A 19,236-nucleotide genomic window follows, 5' to 3' on the forward strand; every position below is an offset into this window, starting at 1 on the left:
AACACTAGCGACCACACTTTGTGTTTAGGGTAGCGTGGGCTGTGTTCCTGCTCAGACAGGAGCCATCAAATTAGAGGCTTTGCAAGTCGTTCATCAAGAGAACTGCTTTGGCTGTAGGCGAGTCAAAGGGAGCTTTGCCATCGCCGGCGCATTCCTGCCTCCCCTGCACAGCCTGTGCCAGCCATAGCCCCTAAGCTGGCGTTCTCTTCTGTTTTTAAAGGGCTGATGGATGGGGATGAGGATGAATTGTGCCCGGTCCCTACGTGTAGGAGAGGGAAAAGAAGCAACAGCAGAAGCAGTACCTTCAAGTTGGGCCCCTACATCACGTAGGAAAAGATCCCTCCTACAAACCGGTAACTACGCTCCCCAGATTCAGGACCACTTCTGATTTCACATTAATTGCACACTGACATAAGCTCGCTAGCACAGAAACCAACCCATGCTGGCAAAAACAGAGCCAGCAAGGGCTGCCTGCCTTACCCTCCTGCCCTCCCTGCTGCCAGCCAGCCCCTCCATGCTCTCCCCATCACTCCTGCTTGCTGTTATCTCTGCTGGCAAGATCTGGTAAGCGTGCTGCAGCAAGCCTGTAATTAGCTGTGAGATGTCGGGGTGGCAGCAGAAACTCACGGTGTCAATCAGCAACTCTGCCTTTTACCAACACACCCCCGCCCTGAAGCTCCGGCTCTGTTATCTTGGTTTATTGTGTTTATCAAGGGCGCAGATTGGATTTGAAAGTTTTGAAGATGTGGAGAGCCCCGTGGCATTTGAGGAAGGAGATGAAGCCTAAGAAACAGAGAAGTTAATATGGTTTCAGTTTGCAAGAGAGCTTGGAAATGCCACTGATGCTTTATTCATCTCGTCTCCCCCTGGAGGACAACAGTAATCTGCTTTTTCCTCTCTCTAGGCTCAATTTCCTTTACAAAGTAAAGTTAAAAGGGGCAGTGGCAAGTTAGTTCAATTTTGGAGACAGACCGTTTTCATCTGTGCCTTTCTTAATGCTTTTGGATTATTAAAACTCCTTTAAAACAGGATTTTTAAATTTATATAAGTAGTTCAATTTTCTCTTTCTATGCTGTTTCACTCCAGCAATTTCTCTCTCCCAGGAAAACCCAAATGACTCAAGTCTAACTCTTTTCATTGTCACCCTGGGCCTTATTTCCATCACGTCTTGGCTGCTGGGGCAGCACTGCCAAAGCAACGCAAGGGCAGAACACAGCCCACAAGTAGGATGTGGCCACGCTCCCCCAAACAAACAGAAACGAGTCCGAAGCCAAACATTTCAACATGATGATCAGTTGTATTTTCAGTCCATTAATACACATTCATTTACCAGATACAAATGGAGTGGAAAGGAAAGCAATCGTTAGCAGAAACAAGGATACAAAACTCAATTCCAGCAGCCTTCACAGAAGGGATATTCAGTGTTCACAACTGCACCGTCGGAAGGTACTGACGCATGGAGACCTGCACTCACACCTGAAGTGGAAGCTCTCCTTTTGTTGATTAGTTTAGCTAGACACACAATTTCAAAAAAACATTCCCAGAACTGTGACTTTCGACACTTCTTCTCATTTCCAAAGTGTCAGGAAAGAGGTAAGTTGGAATTATTTACATGGAGATTTTAAGAAAATACACCGGGAGGTTAAAAATAGAATAATCACAAATACTGGAAACTGCAACAAAAAAGCAGGCAGGGAAATGGAAAAAAAAAAAATAGAAACCCTAAGAGGACTAAGAGGATCATTGCATTCAGTGGTCGATGTACAGTTTGTGGGTCTGCTCCACTTAGATCTACCTCAATTTTGCATGCTTAACTTGATTCACTGCCATGGCGTTACGCTCGTGGTTTAAACCTCGATTCTGCAAAGCTCCTGGTTTCAGCAGGATCTCAGCTGTGCAGAAAGGATTGATCGTTTGAAACAATTTGCAGAACGAGTGCCACAAAATGTGAGAGTGTATTCACAGCTCGTGGGCCACTCGAGATGCCAACCTCTACTCATATGCCTGGTCTGGAGGCCACTTGCTTTCTTCACTTTGGCCACCACTGCATCATACAGCCCAAGTCCCTTCTGCCAGAAAGCCAGAGCAGCAGCTCTGCGGCTGATGGAAGTGTGTCAGTTTAGACCAGCGTGGATTTTGGCTTTTACATTCACCAGAAGGAGATGGTACTAGCCTGAAGGACCATTCAGACTTATTTCAAAGTTTCCACAAATGCAGCTTTGTGCACAGATTGCAACTCCCCAACTGTCCTAACTGCAAGTGCACAAAAGACTTGTTACACTGAAATAACAACAGCAAACCACATCTGAGCTTGATTGTACATGAATATTTCCTTGGAAGGAATAAAGGTATTGTAAATTATTAATACCAGGGTCCCAGCTAGGCAAAACCTGCACTGAGGTCTCCCCCAGGGACAGCACCAGGATTGCAAAATCATGTTGTGAAACCTGATCAGAAAGGAAAATGGCAAGTTTGGGATTTCATCCAGCAATCGTCACATCAAGTCAGGCAACAAACTGAGACCACGAGACCAGAAACTGAGTTGAGCACTTTGCATCTGCTGTGGAGCACTGCAGTAGTTCTCCTACAAATTATTTTTTATGATGACATTTTAGCCTTCATTTTTTTTAAACCATGCGTTAACTCTACAGTGAAACATTTATCCAGTCCAACACCTATGCAACAAAACACATTTTAAAATATCAGACTATTAAAAAGATACAGTAAAGAGTGTGAGTTCTCAAAGTGGCACGTGTTAAGGAATAAATTAATGGAGAAAGTGTTCTACTCAGGTTGAACTACAAAATAAAGTCTGACCCTGGGAGAAATTCTCATGTCCTACAGTTTCAACAAATAAATGTCGCAAGAAATAGTTCATGTTTCCAGGTTTACTAGTGCTTGAATCCACATCACTTGTTAAAGCACAGTATTTGCAAGTGATCCTCTCCAGTTGGAAGGTATTAAAAATAAACCCATGCTGGTTGGAATAAGAAGTAGTGATTGTTTAGGTGCAGAAATTAACTCTTTCAAGGCGTTCAACCTCACAGGCTTCTTAATATAAGAAATAAACCTCCAGTTGACAGGACCCAAGGAGCCAGCTCCGAACAGCGCAGCCCGTGGGTGCAAACCAGAGTCGTGCCTTCACTGGAAATGGCTCCAGCCCCACCATCTGTTTGGGGTTCGGTGGCCCCACGAGCACCTGGGGATGCAGGGCTCTCTGCACTGTGCTGAGGATGCCTTGCACACCTTGCTTGCATTTGAACGTTACTAAATTCCTGGCATCAGGAATTTAGCACCAACACAGGGATGGGATGTTCAGCGCGGCTCCTCCGTTCCCACCAAGAGAAGTGTCCTCCCGGACAGAGAGCCAGTGTGAGGCCCATCTTCTACTTTAATAATGAAAAACCTTCTTAATCAGCACCTTTTAATTCATGATCAGTCAATGAAGTCTCTTCTCCATGGCTCTGTTGTGTCACTTGGGACCAGCAGCCATGACATAGTGGACTGAGTGTTGAAGAACCCAGGTGGTTTTTCCCCAAAACAGCCTGGCAGAGGGGGACTTAATGACACTGGGGTTATGAAGCCCCCCATAGTTAGCTACTTACCACCTTAAAAGACAATATAAGGATAATTTAACAATTACAAGCATCTTTGCTAATATGAGGACAGGGACAATAAGAGCACTTAGAAGATGACAGGAGCCTTGCACTTCTTCAAGGTTCACGTGTACGAGTGGTGGAGTTGAATGCTTTCTTTTCAACAACGAATACAGATTTGTGAGACTTACAATGATTCTCTAACAGGCTGTAATTGTTTAAAGTTAGCAGCTTTGTTCAAACTAAAACAGCTAAAAATCTATCAGGAGAGAAAAGCACTGAACTAGCACTGACATGAAATAACAAGACACCTTTGATCTTTCTTGATTGCAAGTGGTCAGGGCACATATTGCTCTGGCTCTGCGGGGGGTGACCCTAGGTCAATTTTTTTTAAGGGAAAAAAAATCAAGGGAACGTACTTATCTGTGTACAGCGTGCCAACTAAAAGCATCAACCCCTCAGACTAAAGATCATCACATAAAATGCTGCAGATGCAATTCCAACAGGCCAAGCAGACCACAGATGCACCAAGCAGAAAGGAGCATAACTGGCAATTGCACCTACAAAACACGAGCATAAAGCAGTGGAAACCGTAGGAAGGGACTGAGGCTCGGGCTGCCCTGGAGGAACGTCTGGGGTTGTTACTTACTCGGGTGATGTAGCAGGTGCCTATTTACAGGTATGAAGATGTAGAAGACAATCAGCTAAAATGTGATGCCAGCTACGTTTTGGGGATAGCTAGGTGACCAGTGTGACTCTTTTCCAGTTAAAAACAGGTGATGCTGTTGGAAGAGCCGCAAAAGGAAAAAATAAACTTGTTTGTGAACTAAAGTAAATACCAGTGCATCTAGTCTTTTGACTAAGGAGAGCTGGGCACAGGGTTAAACCCAGCTAGTGAAGGGATCTCCCCGGATGCAGTGGCAGCAGAGGAGCTCAGCCTCTCACTTCTCCAGATCCGACTCTTGTTAGTCATTTCCAACAGTCTGATCTCTTAGTGTTTGACACAGCACTGTCAGGGAACACCTTCCCGGGACTGCAGTTGGAGCTGGACTTGAAATTGGGAAACATGGCTCACTGCAGGATGGAATAAAGACGCAGGACTGCAGCCCCCATGCGAGGTCCCGACACAGGAGTGGTAGTGTTTTGCCCAGGGATGCTGAATGGAATTGCTGCTTTGCTGCACTGTGAGATGCAAAACAGATTCGGAAACTGTCTTACAGAAATGGAAAACAGGACTGGGCATGCTGAGTTTTACCTGTGCTTGGGAAGACACATCCTGCATGACTGAGCTCAATATTCTGGCTGGTCTAATAACCAAGTAGACCAGAGACAAGCCTTTGCTAACTGCTCCCCTTCCCCCTCGCATTCATCCCATCTACAAAGCAACATGTCAGCTCAGTTTGGGCATGGTATCAGCTCTAGTTTAATGGCCTTTCTCTTCATTTAAATAGGGAGGAAAGAGATGGAAAGAAAGGCCTATCTATGTACTGCAATAGAAATGCATGAACAGACGATCCAGAGTGCAGGGCTTAGTTCGGCCCATGCTGGCTTTTGAGTTTCTGTCCCATCACATGCAGTGCCACTTGCTTTCCTTGAGCCCTGGGGATCTAAGGCTTGAGTTTAAACTTTGATCCTCTCCTGGAGAAAGCCTTCATGCACAGTTGGAACAAACTGATGTGCTGAATTTCTGTAAATGCCAGCCAGCTCCAGTGATTTCCAGCACCTCTGGCTCCATCGAGGCTGCCCTTTGCCAAGACCTAGGCAGCACCGTGCTGCATGAGGACTGCTGATTGCTCTAGCTGTGGTAGAAATGGTGTTGCTTTTTTTTTTTTTTTCCCCCCCAGAGGGAAGAAGAGACCAAAATGCTGATTCTGATACAAGATTGTTAGTCTGTTTGCATTTAAGAAGTGAAACACCTACACTTGGCAAGCTGTAGGACAGCCCAAGGCAGCACCAAGCAATCCAACAGTGTACGAAGTGGAGATGGGGGACTCCAGCGAGCCAAGGCGCAGACACCCAAAAGCCTCAGAAGCACACACAGCCCATGACTGCAGCGCAGCCACAGCAGGACCACAGTATGTATGCAACCACAACATACAGCTGGCAGGAGTAACAACATCAATGGGGATTTGTTTCCTGTCCTAGGAAGTGGCCTGCATCCTTTAGGTGCTCAGAACATGTCTTAAGTACTAACTCCTCCAGAGGTTAAATGACTCATTTGCCATAATTTCCAAGTCTTTCTGTTCCTCTCCTTTGCTAGTGTCAATTTGCTTCAAGTTCCTCCACCAAAATCCTTAAGAAAGGCACATTAGCTTGGTGGAGATCTTTTTCGCCTCCCTTAGCAATAAAAAGCTTTCCAAAATCCCGTATCGTTCATCAACTCGTCTCTAGAGAAACAGACTTTAAAATGTAAAGCAGTCTGCGTTTTAAGTCCAAACCTCCATGGGTACCATGGACTCCTTTGTTCCGACAGAGGGAAGCAAATACTCTTCCTCCAGAAAACGAAAGGGGAATTGTACTAAAAACCCACGAATCTTTTTTAATTCTTCTGCTGCTTTTGCAGGATCATCATTCGCTAATTTGGGCTTGTTGATGAAATCACGCAGTTGGGTTAAATTATTCACCTGGTCACTGGGAAGGCATCGAAAAACCTGATCAAAACAGAAAGAAGTGACATGTCAGGGTGGGGGAAATACTGCAGTGCAGAGTTCCCAAGAAAAACCAAAACATCTAATACAAATTCCCTGGGATGGGAATGACTTAATTAACAGACTGGAGGAAAAGGAGGGAAGATGTACGTGCGCATCTGTGATACGCCGGAGCTGGCAGAGGGAAGCTCCAAGGCTTTTTATGATCACTGAAAAAGCTCATTAAAAAACAGAAGTAAAATTTGCTTCTACTCCAGTTACGCTACAGCCAACTAGAAGCAGTAAGTACACCGTGGCCATTCACCAGAGCTATAGATGACACAAACAAAAGGAGAAGTCAGAACTGCTGCCTTCTTGGGCTGCCATCACACTTCGAGAACGTACAAACTCCAGTTTCGTGTTCACAGCTTTTGCATCTGACACTACTCATTCCTTCAAAGCACCTCGGAAGGTCCGGCCCCAGGAGCTGGGCCTGCTGCCCTTGCCCTCCCCGTGCTGCTTCTCCTGTTGGCATTTGCTGCTGCCGCGCGGAAAGAAGAGAGGGAAAAGGCGCCGCATTCCTCACCTTATCGAAGATGGTGGCGTTGCGAGCTGCCGTAGAAATCCACACCTCCTTGAAGAATTTGTCACAGACGGGATCCTGGTGTTCCGGACTGAGATCAGAGCCACCGAGGACAACCCTAGGAAGACAAAAGGATCAATGCTCATGGAGGCTGACGCACTGGGCACTCCCCCTCTGGAGAAATGCCGGGGGAGGAAAAGGTTTCACTTGGGACTTGCCAAACCCTGCGTGTTCCCAGCACCCTCCTGCTCCCATCCCCTGCAATAGTCTGTCAGCCACAACGCTGCTCAATTTTCTCTTTTTTTTTCAGTGCAGTAACTGCCCAGATGGGAAATAGGATGGGGGAAGAATAAAAAGGAAAAAGGTCTTAAATCAAAAATGGCTGTGCTGTGGGCCAGATGGCTGCTCCAAGCTAAAAAACTTCCATTAGCAAGAGACACCACCACCCAAAATTGAGAGTGTGAAAACAGGATCCGGAGGCAAAGTACCACTGTCTTGTTTATGAGCTCTGCTAGTGAAATCCTGGAGCAAAATGATTTGTAAGTCAAGCTGCCAAGCTGAGGGCAGGAGCGGCATGAGAAAGGCCAGTGAAACAGGAGCAAAACTCTGGGCTAAATCCAGGCCAGGCAATGCCAAAACCAGAGCAGGCAGCAGCAGCCCCGTTGGTTTGAAAGGCTGCGGGCAGGGATAATCCCGAGCATCCGCGCTCGGCCAGCCCTGTGCGTCCCACCTGAAGCACCGCAGCCGGAGGGACTGGGCAAACTTCCCAGCGCTGTAGTCCTCCCCGTCCATCACGGAGGGGACGGTCTCGGTGTCCTGCACGATGATGGCCATCTCACTGTCCCGCTTCCCCAGCATGCTGCGGTCGTTGATGTTGGCAGAGCCTGGCGAAGAGGAAAACGAAGCACCGGCAATGCATCTCCTGCCGCGTGAGATGCTCCTACATGCCCTCCCCATCACCACCCCCCAGCCCCAGGGCCCTCTGCACCCCTCGTCTCCATGAGGGACCGTCTGTGGCTTCACCAGAAGGCTTCCTTATGGAAACACAGATCCTGAGACCCAGGATTTGGGGGGAGAAAAAAAAAAAAACAACCTTAACTTTTGCAGGTTTCAAAAGGTCCAGGCTTGGAAGAAAGTTAAATCATATTCAGGCCCGGGCCAACATTTCAACATTTTCAAAAGTTTACTCTCTCTGTAACTTCCCAGATGATTTTGCTAAAGGATGACTGAGCTTTCAAAGGTCTTAACTGCATTTGGTTTGGATGCCAAGTTACATGACGCAGGATGGGCTCTGTGGGTAAATCCCACTCTTATCTTTAGTAGTGTAAAAAGGGGAAGTTTTTCATTTGCATTTGGAAGGCAGGGGTTTTTTGGAAAGGGCATCTAGGAGGAAGGGCATCATCTCCTCGCTATGGGTAACCAACACCCAGAGCCTCCTGTCCTGCCAGGACCACGCTTTAGCATCTGCAGACATGAGAGCTCAGGCGCGGTCCCTGCTAACGCAGCAGCAGACCCCAGGGCTCCGGGGGACCCGCCGACCACGAGAGATGTTTATTCTCTGCTCCTTGCCCTGTGCTTGCCATGGCACTACTTCACGCTGAGTAAAACCCAAACCCCAGAACGGAGAGAGGTGCTTTCCAGAGGGGCGCAGCGGGGACATCTTCCCGGCAGTGGGACCCACGGGTGTCCTGTGCACAGTTCCCTTCTCACACCCTGGGAAATAACCACTCCAGTCCCAGCAAAGCTGCTGGGGGGCAGCAGAAGTTTCCCCACTGTTGCATTTCTAGTGTATGGATCTGGCGGTGCCTTTCTTTGGGGGGGGGGGGGGGGTGGGGAAGAGGGGGGTGTCCCTCTCCAAAATGTACCACCCCTCTCACATAAGGGTGTGGGCTCGTGTGGCTGCTCCAGCCCCAACTCTACACCACGGTGGCAGCTCCCCAGCCTGCGTGTGCCGTGCAGGGTCTGACACCTGCAGCACTGCTCGAGACCAGCGGAGGCTTTATCCCCCCCCCAGACGGGTTCCTCTGTCCCACGCAGCCGCCAGAAGGCGAGGAATGGGGGATACCATGGCACTTGTTGGCCCCAAGGGAACGGCAAGATGCAGACAGCGATAGAAGTCCTCAGGTCACTGACCCACAAAAACGACCAAACAACAGCAAAAAAATATCTCCAGACGTGGCCCCCAGCTTCGTAAGAGACCCTCAGGCACTAGTTAGCCATTTAGCCTTCCCAGTGACTGAATTAACTCAAGGGGAGCTAACACCTCCAGAAGAAAAACAAACCAAGGCCCTCTCCAACCTTTCACTTCCCTCTCCAGCACAGTAACCCCATTAGCATTTTATTCCAATGCACTATCTCTTTCTTGGGTGGAAAAGGGATGACACTGGCTCACTAGCCAGCACAGATGCACATGCTGTATGAAAATCCATCCTCAGGCTTATATGTACAGAAAATAAAAATTAAGAGCTGTCTCAGGCCCCAGATCATCACAGTTGCAACAACACTGCTCCTGCTGTAATATCAGAACCACCTCTGGGCTCCTCTGCACACTGGGGGCAGGATCGGACCCCTGAGAAGGCGACAGAGGAGCAAACCTACCCACAGGTCATTCCAGACTACAGGCTGAACTGCTACTTTGAAGGAGGGGAGTATTTTGAGTCTTGCAAAATCTGGTATTAAGTTATTCTTTGGTAAAGTTTTTATTGCTGATATAACAGATCAAAAAGGTTTTCTTTAAAGAAACAGGCTAAAATTCTGCTTTTCTGCTGCGATGTAGAACTCTGAGCCTGAAGTCTCTTTGCTTTGTGATCTCACAATAAATATGGTAAGAGAAATGGATGAAATGATATCTATTACTTGTTATAACATATTTCCCCATTCTTAGGAAACGGAGCTGATAAATGACACATGTTGTCCAAACCTTCCAAATTTTACGGCACATTCTGTTCTTTAAGAAACAGATGACAAGTCTCACAAGTCTTCCTGCTAGAGCAGAGTTTGATACAAGACAGATGGACAATATTCCCTGCACTGGGATTCTTTTCACTGTTTCACAGAGATTTAAAACCATTTTACGAAAACAAATTAAATGACAGCCCTCTAAATCCTTTCCTCCCTCCTACCTACCCTCCTGATAAATTTACGAGTTTGGTTTTTTATTTTTTTTTTTGTTGTTTCTTTAACAGCAAAATATTTCACAAGAAAGAACTCACAACATAGAAAAGCACATGGCACTGCAGCCTGCACTGTGTACAGGGCAGAGAAGCGAAGGGACTAATCCAGATTGAATCGAGTGGTCCAAACCTCTTGCGCAAGCCCCCGCTCACCGATTATAACTGTGTTGTCATCAGCAATAAGCAGTTTGCTGTGAACATAAATGAGCTCCGTGACCAGTTTGCCTTCCAACTCTGCATATGTTCGAAGTCCACAGAATGATATGTAGTTTATCCACTTATCTCCAACTGAAAATTAAAAGAGAACAAAAGTGATGAGGGAGGTCAAAGGAGAAGAAAGATAAAAGACCTGCTTTATATAAAGACCCATATGAGTAACAGTTCACTTCTGATTTTTTTTTTTTTTTTTTTAAATAATAAGCAAACAAATAATGGAAATAAGTCTCTTCAAAAATAGACTTTAAAAGCTGCCTGTGGGCTCTGCGTGCTGCTCTGATCCACTGTCTGCTTGGATACCTCCACTTTGGTGAGAAATGACCCCAATCTCCCTCGCACAGCATGCAAGTGCTCATAATGGATCCGAACATCTTAAAATAACTCGACTATGCGACTGCTCTTCTGCAGATCCTGCAGAGAGGAGGCTGGAAGCAGGTGTTTTGTCCATACACGGCATGGAAAATATGTCCTAATGTACTTGTCTGCAGTTCAGATTTAAACAAAGACCTAGAACGAATGAGGCATTATGTACGCCCTTAGTATTTGTGATATGTGGGTTTTCACAGTGCTCCGATTCCCAGCGGAGCAAATTCAAGCAGGCATCCTCATGGTGAGGAAGCAACTCAGGAACAGTGTCGTGCTCAAGCAGGTTTTTCCTCTCCGTGCTCGACAACTGCCAGAAACAAACCCAGGGTGGGATTCACGGGGGAGGCCGAGGGCTCATCGCTCCCAGAAGCGTGACCCTGCTCAGGATATTTTTCCAAATAACATGATCCCGAGCAGCTGCAACCTCGCCGTGCTCCTCCCCGGGGTCCTCCCCTCCTCCAGGTCCGGGCTGCATCCAAGCGTGAAGTCTGACAACCGGCCACGGCTCGCGTGACCCGACGGACCTCGCCGCGGGGTGATGGCACAGGAGGAGGTCACTCACCCGCCCGCAGCACACGTTGCTGTGAGATGCCCCCGTCCACGCCTGAACCCCGCAGCCACAGCAAACCCACGTTAGTAAGAAGCCGGGGAATCCGATTTGTTTTTTGTTATGGATGTATCCATAGAACAGCAGCCTCCCAAGACTAAGCAACACAGGGGAAGTGGAATAAAGCTCTTACCCTCTGTCTTCAGCTGGCTCAGGATTGAGTTTTCTCCTCTGCACATGGTCCTAAAAAGAAGGTAGGCAACCATCAGCACCACCACGACTCGAGGCAACGGCATATGCTGAAGCAGAACCGGGAGAGGTAAATTGCAAACACATATGCCTTTTAAATACCCCATGCAAGCAGAAGAAACACGGTGCTTCCAGAGCATACATTTTTCCCAAACAACTGTTGATACAGCAGGGACTGCTCATTTCCTAAAGAAGCCTGTACCAACCCGCCTAGGAGCTGGGGAGCATTTTTGCCTTCTAGAACACACTGCAACCATGATAAACATGCTACAGACAGGGCTGCTACCATCTGTGCCACAGGTTTGAATACGAAGTCACATCAAGAAAAAAGGTCAACATGTGCAGAACACCAAGACAGCGAGTTTGTATGATTACAGCTGGGCTGGAAAAGACACAGCTGGCATCTCATCTCATTCAAAAAAACCAACCCATGAGCAATTTCTCAAGACCTATGGCTGCCCTTGCAGAAAAAAAAGCTCAGGCAGAAGGGGTTGGTTAGGGAGACGTGCTTCTTTCCTTCTGCTTGTGTCTCCTGCCCTGCTCGTCCTTCTGGAGGTGCAGCAGGACCCCTGCAGACCAGCAGACACGGGAGATGTCACTCCGGAGGTAGCAGTAGTCTCCACAGACCCACTGTGCCCTGGCCATACTGTAACACAGCAGTCTCCCAGTAAAACCATCTCGCCTTGGGACGTTTTGCTTTCCTCTACAGCCCGTTCCCAGCGCAGGACTCCCCAGCACCGCTGCGTCTCAGTCCTTCCCATGAGACCTGCTAGGTTGCAAGTGCTCCCCAAAAACATCCATCCCAAAGCGGGGGGAATTGCACCGGGGAGGATGCTGTTGCCTTCACAGGGCCGAGGGGTAGAGCCAGGTGAAACATTGGCCAAAAAGGCAGATTTGAAGACAAAGCCCAGCTAACAAGCCCGAAGGGTTGCAGGCTCCCACCCCGCCCCAGGGGCGATGGGGATGCTGCCGGGAGGACCCGCAGTAAAAGCCACGGTCGGTGCCTGAAGGAGAGCGGGAGAGGGAGAAGTCCTGATCTGATGAGCTAGAAGGAAAGCAAATGCACTTGGCAGCGTTATGCTGCACGCAGGGAGCAGCTAAGGCGCCAGGAATCAGGGGGGGGTTGTGGAAGGGATCGGGGGACCCACCGCGCCAGGGCAGAGGCAGGGATTTTGCTGCACAGAGCACCCAGCTTTACCCGCCGCGCTTCCCCCCTCAGCTAGCATCGCCTCACCTCCTGCAAATCCTGAGCCTAGCAGAGAAATGAGCTTAAGTACAAAGTAAAAGCTACACAAACAGTTTTCTTCTCCATTCCCAAACGCTGTGTGCTTGCACGGGCAGCACACGGTGACGGCAGCCGGAGCCCCGGGCAGCCCGGGAGACCCCCGACAGCCCTGCCCGCAGCGGGGCTGCCCCCCACGGTACCTGTAGTTGAAGTGCATTATGGCCTGCAGTGCGTTCCCTCCGCCGGTCGAAATGTCACCTTCAAACCCAGGCAGCAGCGGGATCACCACGTATACTCGGAAACGCTTGTTTTCCCTGAAAAGGTAATTTGGGGGCAGGGGGGGAAATGTTAGCCTGCAAATGTTACAGCTTCGTACAAGGTGAAGTCCCTTCGGTTGCACTTTTCCTGGGCTGATTGACTTGGTTTTCATCCAAGGCTCCTACATAAATTTTAAGGGAGAAAAGTGTAAAGTCTATTTCCAGTTTCAGGTCTTTATTACCAGTCATCAATACCTCAGCGAGTGCTCAGACCTTCAGGAGGAGGAGGAGTAATTTACTCTCAGCAAACAAAAGAAGCTAAAGGAAAAAAAAAAAACAACACATTTTCACTGACATTCAAGGGCAAGCTAATTATTTTGCGGATTGTTTCTGTCACTACAGAAGTTCATTTGAGCACCCTAATAGCCTAGTCACACCGATACTGGTGCAGACTGGTGTGTACAGCTGCCTGGCAGAGCACAGCAAAGATTACAGAGCTATCACGGGCAGAAAACCAAAATCTAATCTGATGTTTCCACTACATCGTGGTTTTTAGAAGTCAGAAACATGACAAAAGGTGGAAAAAGCTCAGGGCACAAGCAAAGCACTGATCATTCAAGGAAGGCAAGTATTTCACTGATCCATCACAACCCACAAAAACTCAGTTCCAGAGTTCCCTCAAACTAAGCTGTACCCTAACCGTGACCCGGATCAGGACAAAAGCTACTATCTCAGCACTGCCTGGGTCTTTTCTTAAAGCCCACCTCTGGGTTTTCTTAGCTGACAAAAGTCAGTTGCATCTGCCCTGCCAGCGCTTTCCAGGCACCCCTGGGTGTTGGCAATCCCCTGCCCTGCGCCTTGAAGGAGGATGAGGATGCTCCATTGAAGGGTGCTGCCACTAGATGGCAAACACAGTTTAATCAGGACAAAACCATTTCAGGAGCAGTCTGAAAATGAGGAAGTCTGCAGTTTTTGTGAAAGTATTCCTTCCTCAGGCAAGTCATGGCTGTGAATTTAAGAACATGGGAATCATAAAGCACTGGGGTCTTGTCTGAGCTGGGAGGGAGACAGTGTGGACCTGCGTTTCTTTCATTTCAGCCAGTGTGGACCTGCGTTTCTTTAATTTCAGCCAGTGCTTCCTTACAGCTGTGCTACGTGCTGTAAACTAGCTTTAGTTTGTCAGCAGACCTCAGAAACAGTTAATGAGGTCTTATCCTTACAGGACAAGAGACTTTGAAATGAAGCCTGTTTGTATCATGAAAACGATCTACCAACAACAGCAGCTTGTTTATCTAAGCCCAGTGCTTATTAAACTAGTTAGAGTCACCCACAAAAAAAAAGAAGAAACCAAGAAAAGAACATTATTAGTTACATGAACTGAAAATATTTAGTTTAGAAGAGTGAGATGTGTACAAGCTTAACTAAAGACCTTAGTTTACAATTAAACACATCTGCGTCACCTATGCTGTTTTCCCATGGCAGTCTGGAACATAAGTGTTATGATACCAACCATTTAGGTCTGAATTTACTTTTAATCTTAGGCAATGCCAACTACTCTGGAGTGTGCAGAATTTGAATCTTCTATTCAGTTAGGAATCCCTGACGTTAAGCTGGCACAATATTGGCATAAAATTGGAGTAATCCAGAAGCGAGCATCACATCTGAAAACGGGTCACAAGAATTTGTGTGACTCCCTTTTGTGTTAGACTTTTTGATATCTGGACAGAATGATGCCCGTTACATAAACTTTATATAACAGGAAAATCTTAATGGATTAGCTGGAGAATTTGCTGCTACCTCAGTAGCATTGCTGAAAGCAGCCAACTGATGCAATCAGTTCCCAAAGGCAGGAAAGGCAACTCAGAGCGGTGTTCCAAGGGGACACAGCATGGAGATGCCAGGTCTGGCTACCTGCGAGCCTCAACGCTGCAACACAGACCCCAGCAAGACCAATTCCAGCAGCGCTGGCACCACTTCCCATTTACCCCAGGCGAGAAAATCCACCCCATCTTTCCATCCTTAGCTAATTTCAATTATTTGGGCTATGCAGTGCAGCTCACAGATTACCAGCAACTCCACCCTCTTTCTCTGCCCTGATGTTAATGGCATAGCAGGTAACACCCATGCCCTCCCAGTTTGAGCAGTGCTCCTCTTTCCACAGTGGCTCTGGACAAAGCCTTGCAGATGCTGCCCATACCCTGGCGTCTCTATCTGTCTGTCTCAGGTGGATTGTCTTTACTCAAGTGGGAATTTCCAAGCTCAAGCGCCAAAGAGAGAGAAATTTCTGTGACTCCAGTGAGAGCACCTCTGGGAGAGCAGCCCCTGCATAGCTCTGGACAATTACAATATGGAAAAAATAATCATTGCAAGGAACTTCTTCATGCACTGTAAAAAAGCACATGAGGGATGAAAGGAAGACGTTTGGAAAGTTTTCTGTATATTGTGCCAGCAAGACCAGGATGCAGTTTTAGAATAAGATATATATGTATCTTAAAGAAAGACTCCAGGGGAGCAACCTTAAGCAAGGCAGTCCAGGATCAAAGCAAAGACAAGCCACTACCTGTGGTATTAATGTTAACACAGGGTTAGGTTTGCTGAAGTAGAGGAGTGACTAAAACATGGTTGGGTTTGATCCATCCAGGAACAAAGGATGGTCCCTTTGCAATGGCTGGAGGTTGTAAATACCCTCTAGCACTTACCAGAAGAAGTTGTTCAAACAATAGCTGAACCCTACAGTCAAATCCTTGAAACATATTTGCTTCCTCTATTTGAAGCCAATCCTCTTTATAGATAATTTAAATAAACCACAAATCCTAGTTCAACCTTCTCACCCATTAACTCACCTTACCACACAGTTCAAGACTGGTTGGCTATGGAGCAAAGGTGTCACTGAACCACAGTATAAAGGACTTGCCTTTAAATGAGTTCCATAGTTAAAAATACATTTGCATCAGAGTAAGTCCAGAAAATCACTTTCTGGATGCAAAGAAACCACTAAAGAGTCTCACTGCTGCAAACACAAGCAGATGTTTGACCTAATCGGTTCTGTGTTGGAAAAGCTATTGTACAGCTGTGTCCATTAAGATATTATTTCACACCACACCATATAAATGCACCTGGAAGACTTTCATTGCCTTATTAAGAACAGGTTACCTGTGAGCTTTAAGAATCCTCTGAGCAATCGCATCGCCGATCTTGTTCCAGACAACTTTGTCATCAGCACAGCTAATAAAAAACTGGTTCTGCAGGAAAAGCAAGCAAAGCTACTGTCACTGGCAGTAACGAAGAAAAAAAATATTTGCACGCTTGATTTCAGACCAAAAGCAACTAAAGATAGCTGGGTTTGTGTGCCATTTGAATTGGTGCTTTTTTTTTTAATTATTATTAAATGATGCGTGTGCCTGTGCTTGTTTAGAGAATTAGTCCTTATTAATCACACTCCTTAGAAAATTCACATAAAGAACGTCCTAACAAGAGGCTAAAAAAAAATAAAATAAAACCAGAGACAAATAAACATCTCCAGCCAGCCAGCACCAGGAGTCTCTCTGACACGGGAGATTCCTGCAGCTCCAGGCTGTACAGATGCTAGACCAGCTCCGTGAGCGGGAGGCTTGGGGATGCACAGGGGATGCTGCAAAGCCATGGAGGGGACAGAAAAACTATTGGCACAGATCCTGGAAGCTGCTGGCAATTTTGCAAAGATGTTCAGAAAAGAGAGGTCTACTTTTGCGGCCAGAAGGCCGTCAGCCTGAAGTCAGTGGAAACACCCTCAAAAATTCAGAGCATATTCTGTATTAATACGCGTATGATGATCCTTTTGGGTCCCTTCCAACTTGACATGATACGTATCTAAATTCATAAAAAATTAAGACCCAACCTCATGAGGAAGAACTGCCCCGATGGCTGCGAGCCATGCTCAGAGCACCAGGACCCTCCTGCTTTCCCTCACTGCCACTCACTTCTATATATATGTAGTGCTTGCTGTTTTCTATCACGCTGACGTAGGCATTGTGGATGGACTCCTCGTGGTATTTAATGCCGGCAGACCAGTCAGCAGCAGAACGGATCACCTGGAAAGCAAGAGATTAACACCTTCAGCTCTCTCCCATCCAGGACAGCACAGCATTGCAACTGAATTATTGAAGAGGCAATGCTCTTCCCTGGCACCGTTCTCTTGTCAGGATTTCACTAAATATGGTAGTATGTGCAACATTCAGCATTTGTACTGCATCTATAGTAAGCAGAAAGGATGCTCAAAAATAGTATCAATGCTTAATAATGTTCTGATTAAAAACATAAGTGCCCTGTCCCATTGCTGCGTTACTGCCCTCTCCCACCTCGGCAGTTTTAGATGCGATAGAAGCAGCATAGAAGTTCTGCTCTTGCTTAAGGTCTTACAATAAACTTCTTTTAAAACAACCTAAGTTTCCAAGCTTTAGGGGTGCACGTCCAATCAGTGATCTCCTCTCTAGAGATATTTAAAGCTGGTCTCCAGCTGAGGCAATGCATTCTTCCCACAAACAAGCGGTACGTAATTATGCAGCCAGACTGATAATGCAGGCTATGTCTTTGTCCTGAGCACTCAAGGTCATTTATTTGTTCTGCCAAATTCTTGCACAAGCCATCTGATTTGTGATGATGCGATTTAAAATTCATAGCAGTTCAGCTGCCCGCATTTATTTAATAATTTTTACTGGAAATTCACATTTAAAGTAGATACTGTGAGATCCCTGGGGCATGTTCTCCCCCCGCCTCCTGCAGTTCTTGTGCAAGAGGGCCAAACCAAAATGAGAAACAACCTTTGCTCGTGCTCTTGGTCCCGCAGCAGACAGCTTCCCACCCCCGACAGCCAGAGATGCTGCAGCATCTCCCACTCCTGCGCTTTGAATCAAGAAGCTATGCCCCAAGTGACATTTTCCTAGATGTAAATGTAGTTTTTAATTAAGTGTTGGCAAGGTACATGCTCAGGGGAAGTAATTACTCTTGATTAGCCTCTGTCTTTAAACATTGTCAAGACAAAAACATTGAAACAATAGCTTTAAAATAGCTCAATACAGCCATTATACCGGCACTCAGGGCCAGTCACACACAGAACAAGATCCCAATGCTGAGGATCTGTGAAATGCGTGTGTCAGTATGTGAAAAATCCTGATCTCTCTCGTGGCTCAGTAACAGTTTTCCCTGGAAATCCCTCCCATGGATTTCTTCGAATTCTCCATGTCCCGCTTCTGCTTTGCTCCACGTTACTCTCCCTGCCTCCCCGACATCCCGAGCCTGAGCAATGCTGTGACATTACCATCACCATCCACCACCAAAGCAGGCTGCTGGCCGTGGCACAGCTGAGGACTTTTGGGGGCTAATTAATTACCAGTAGTATACCAGTAGATAAGGATTTGACCCAGGTGCTGCATGCCTGAACCAAACCAACCCTCTCGTCTCCAGAGCACCGCTGAAGGTGGCACTGAGGAGCATTGCTGTTAAGTAGCACACGACTCCTGAGCTAATTCCTTCCCCTAGACAGAAGGAACCCTTTCCCACAGGCCACCAAAAAAGAGATCCTACAACTTTCCTATTTGGCTGCCTGCTTGGCCAACAGGAGTGAGCACGCTGCAGCCTCCCAAACTGAATGTTGGGCTCACAGATGCTCGAGTGAGGGAGCCAGCCTGAACGCAAGGGCCATCACAGCATTTGCTGGTCCTAAACAGCCACCCTTTGCTTGCAGAAACCTCTACGAGGCAATGCTGCTCATGCCTGTGGGGTTTCAATCACTCATTTGGTTTGCAAAGCCAACGCTGCGTGCTCCCACATGCCCTGGACCGGGCACTGCTAAAACCCCACCGAGCACCACGGCAGACAAGAGCTCCTGAACAAAATTCCACTATTTCCATTAACAAGGACAGAAAAATAGTTTTTTTTCTGGGTAGAAATCACGCTATTTCTTCCACACACACAGCTGAGGCTACAGCCTGGGCAGGAGCTCGCAGCCCTTCCACCTTCACTGGCACAGCCGGCGATGAGCAGCCATGCTGCCCCTTCCCTGTCTTTTTGTCCTTCTGCAGTGAAAACCAGGGGCCATAAAGCATGCCCCTGGATGCTGGAGACCTCTGGCAAACAGAATCTGGAATTGGAATTGCACTTCAGAAAGCTGCAAATTATAGCTTCATAGTGTACAAAGTATTGACATTTAATCTTTTCTTTTTTTTTTTTTCCTTTTTGCTAGCTAACTTTGTCCACACTCCAAAGAGCTGCTTCCCTTTTCAAGATAAGTCACTGAGCCCTGCACTGAACAAAGTAACTTCCACACCCTCATTTACAGATTTAGAGCAGCAATAGCTGAAAATGCTGTGGGCAAGAAAGAAAGGTCTTTTTCTAAATTGGGAGCTTGATAGCACCAAAG

The 19,236-nt window shown here is 47.1% G+C and overlaps 1 protein-coding gene across 5 annotated transcripts in view; it reads right to left on the reverse strand.

Moving 5' to 3' along the window:
• Positions 1-1,277: 1,277 nt before the first annotated feature.
• The window catches only part of PLD1 (phospholipase D1), an 80,255-nt gene continuing 62,296 nt past the window's right edge, over positions 1,278-19,236 (reverse strand). For all 5 annotated transcript variants that reach the window (XM_032981952.2, XM_032981924.2, XM_032981946.2 and 2 more), the window contains 8 exons: positions 16,799-16,909; positions 15,993-16,081; positions 12,783-12,896; positions 11,302-11,351; positions 10,133-10,267; positions 7,537-7,690; positions 6,810-6,924; positions 1,278-6,247 (listed from right to left, as the gene is read on the reverse strand). In XM_032981952.2, coding sequence (XP_032837843.1) covers positions 6,023-6,247; positions 6,810-6,924; positions 7,537-7,690; positions 10,133-10,267; positions 11,302-11,351; positions 12,783-12,896; positions 15,993-16,081; positions 16,799-16,909 — 993 coding nt within the window. In that variant the 3' untranslated portion in view covers positions 1,278-6,022. The remainder of the gene's footprint in view (positions 6,248-6,809; positions 6,925-7,536; positions 7,691-10,132; positions 10,268-11,301; positions 11,352-12,782; positions 12,897-15,992; positions 16,082-16,798; positions 16,910-19,236) is intronic.

The sequence above is a fragment of the Tyto alba genome, unplaced genomic scaffold (genome assembly GCF_018691265.1).
Source record: "Tyto alba isolate M040663 unplaced genomic scaffold, T.alba_DEE_v4.0 Super-Scaffold_10, whole genome shotgun sequence".
Classification (NCBI taxonomy): Eukaryota; Metazoa; Chordata; class Aves; order Strigiformes; family Tytonidae; genus Tyto; species Tyto alba.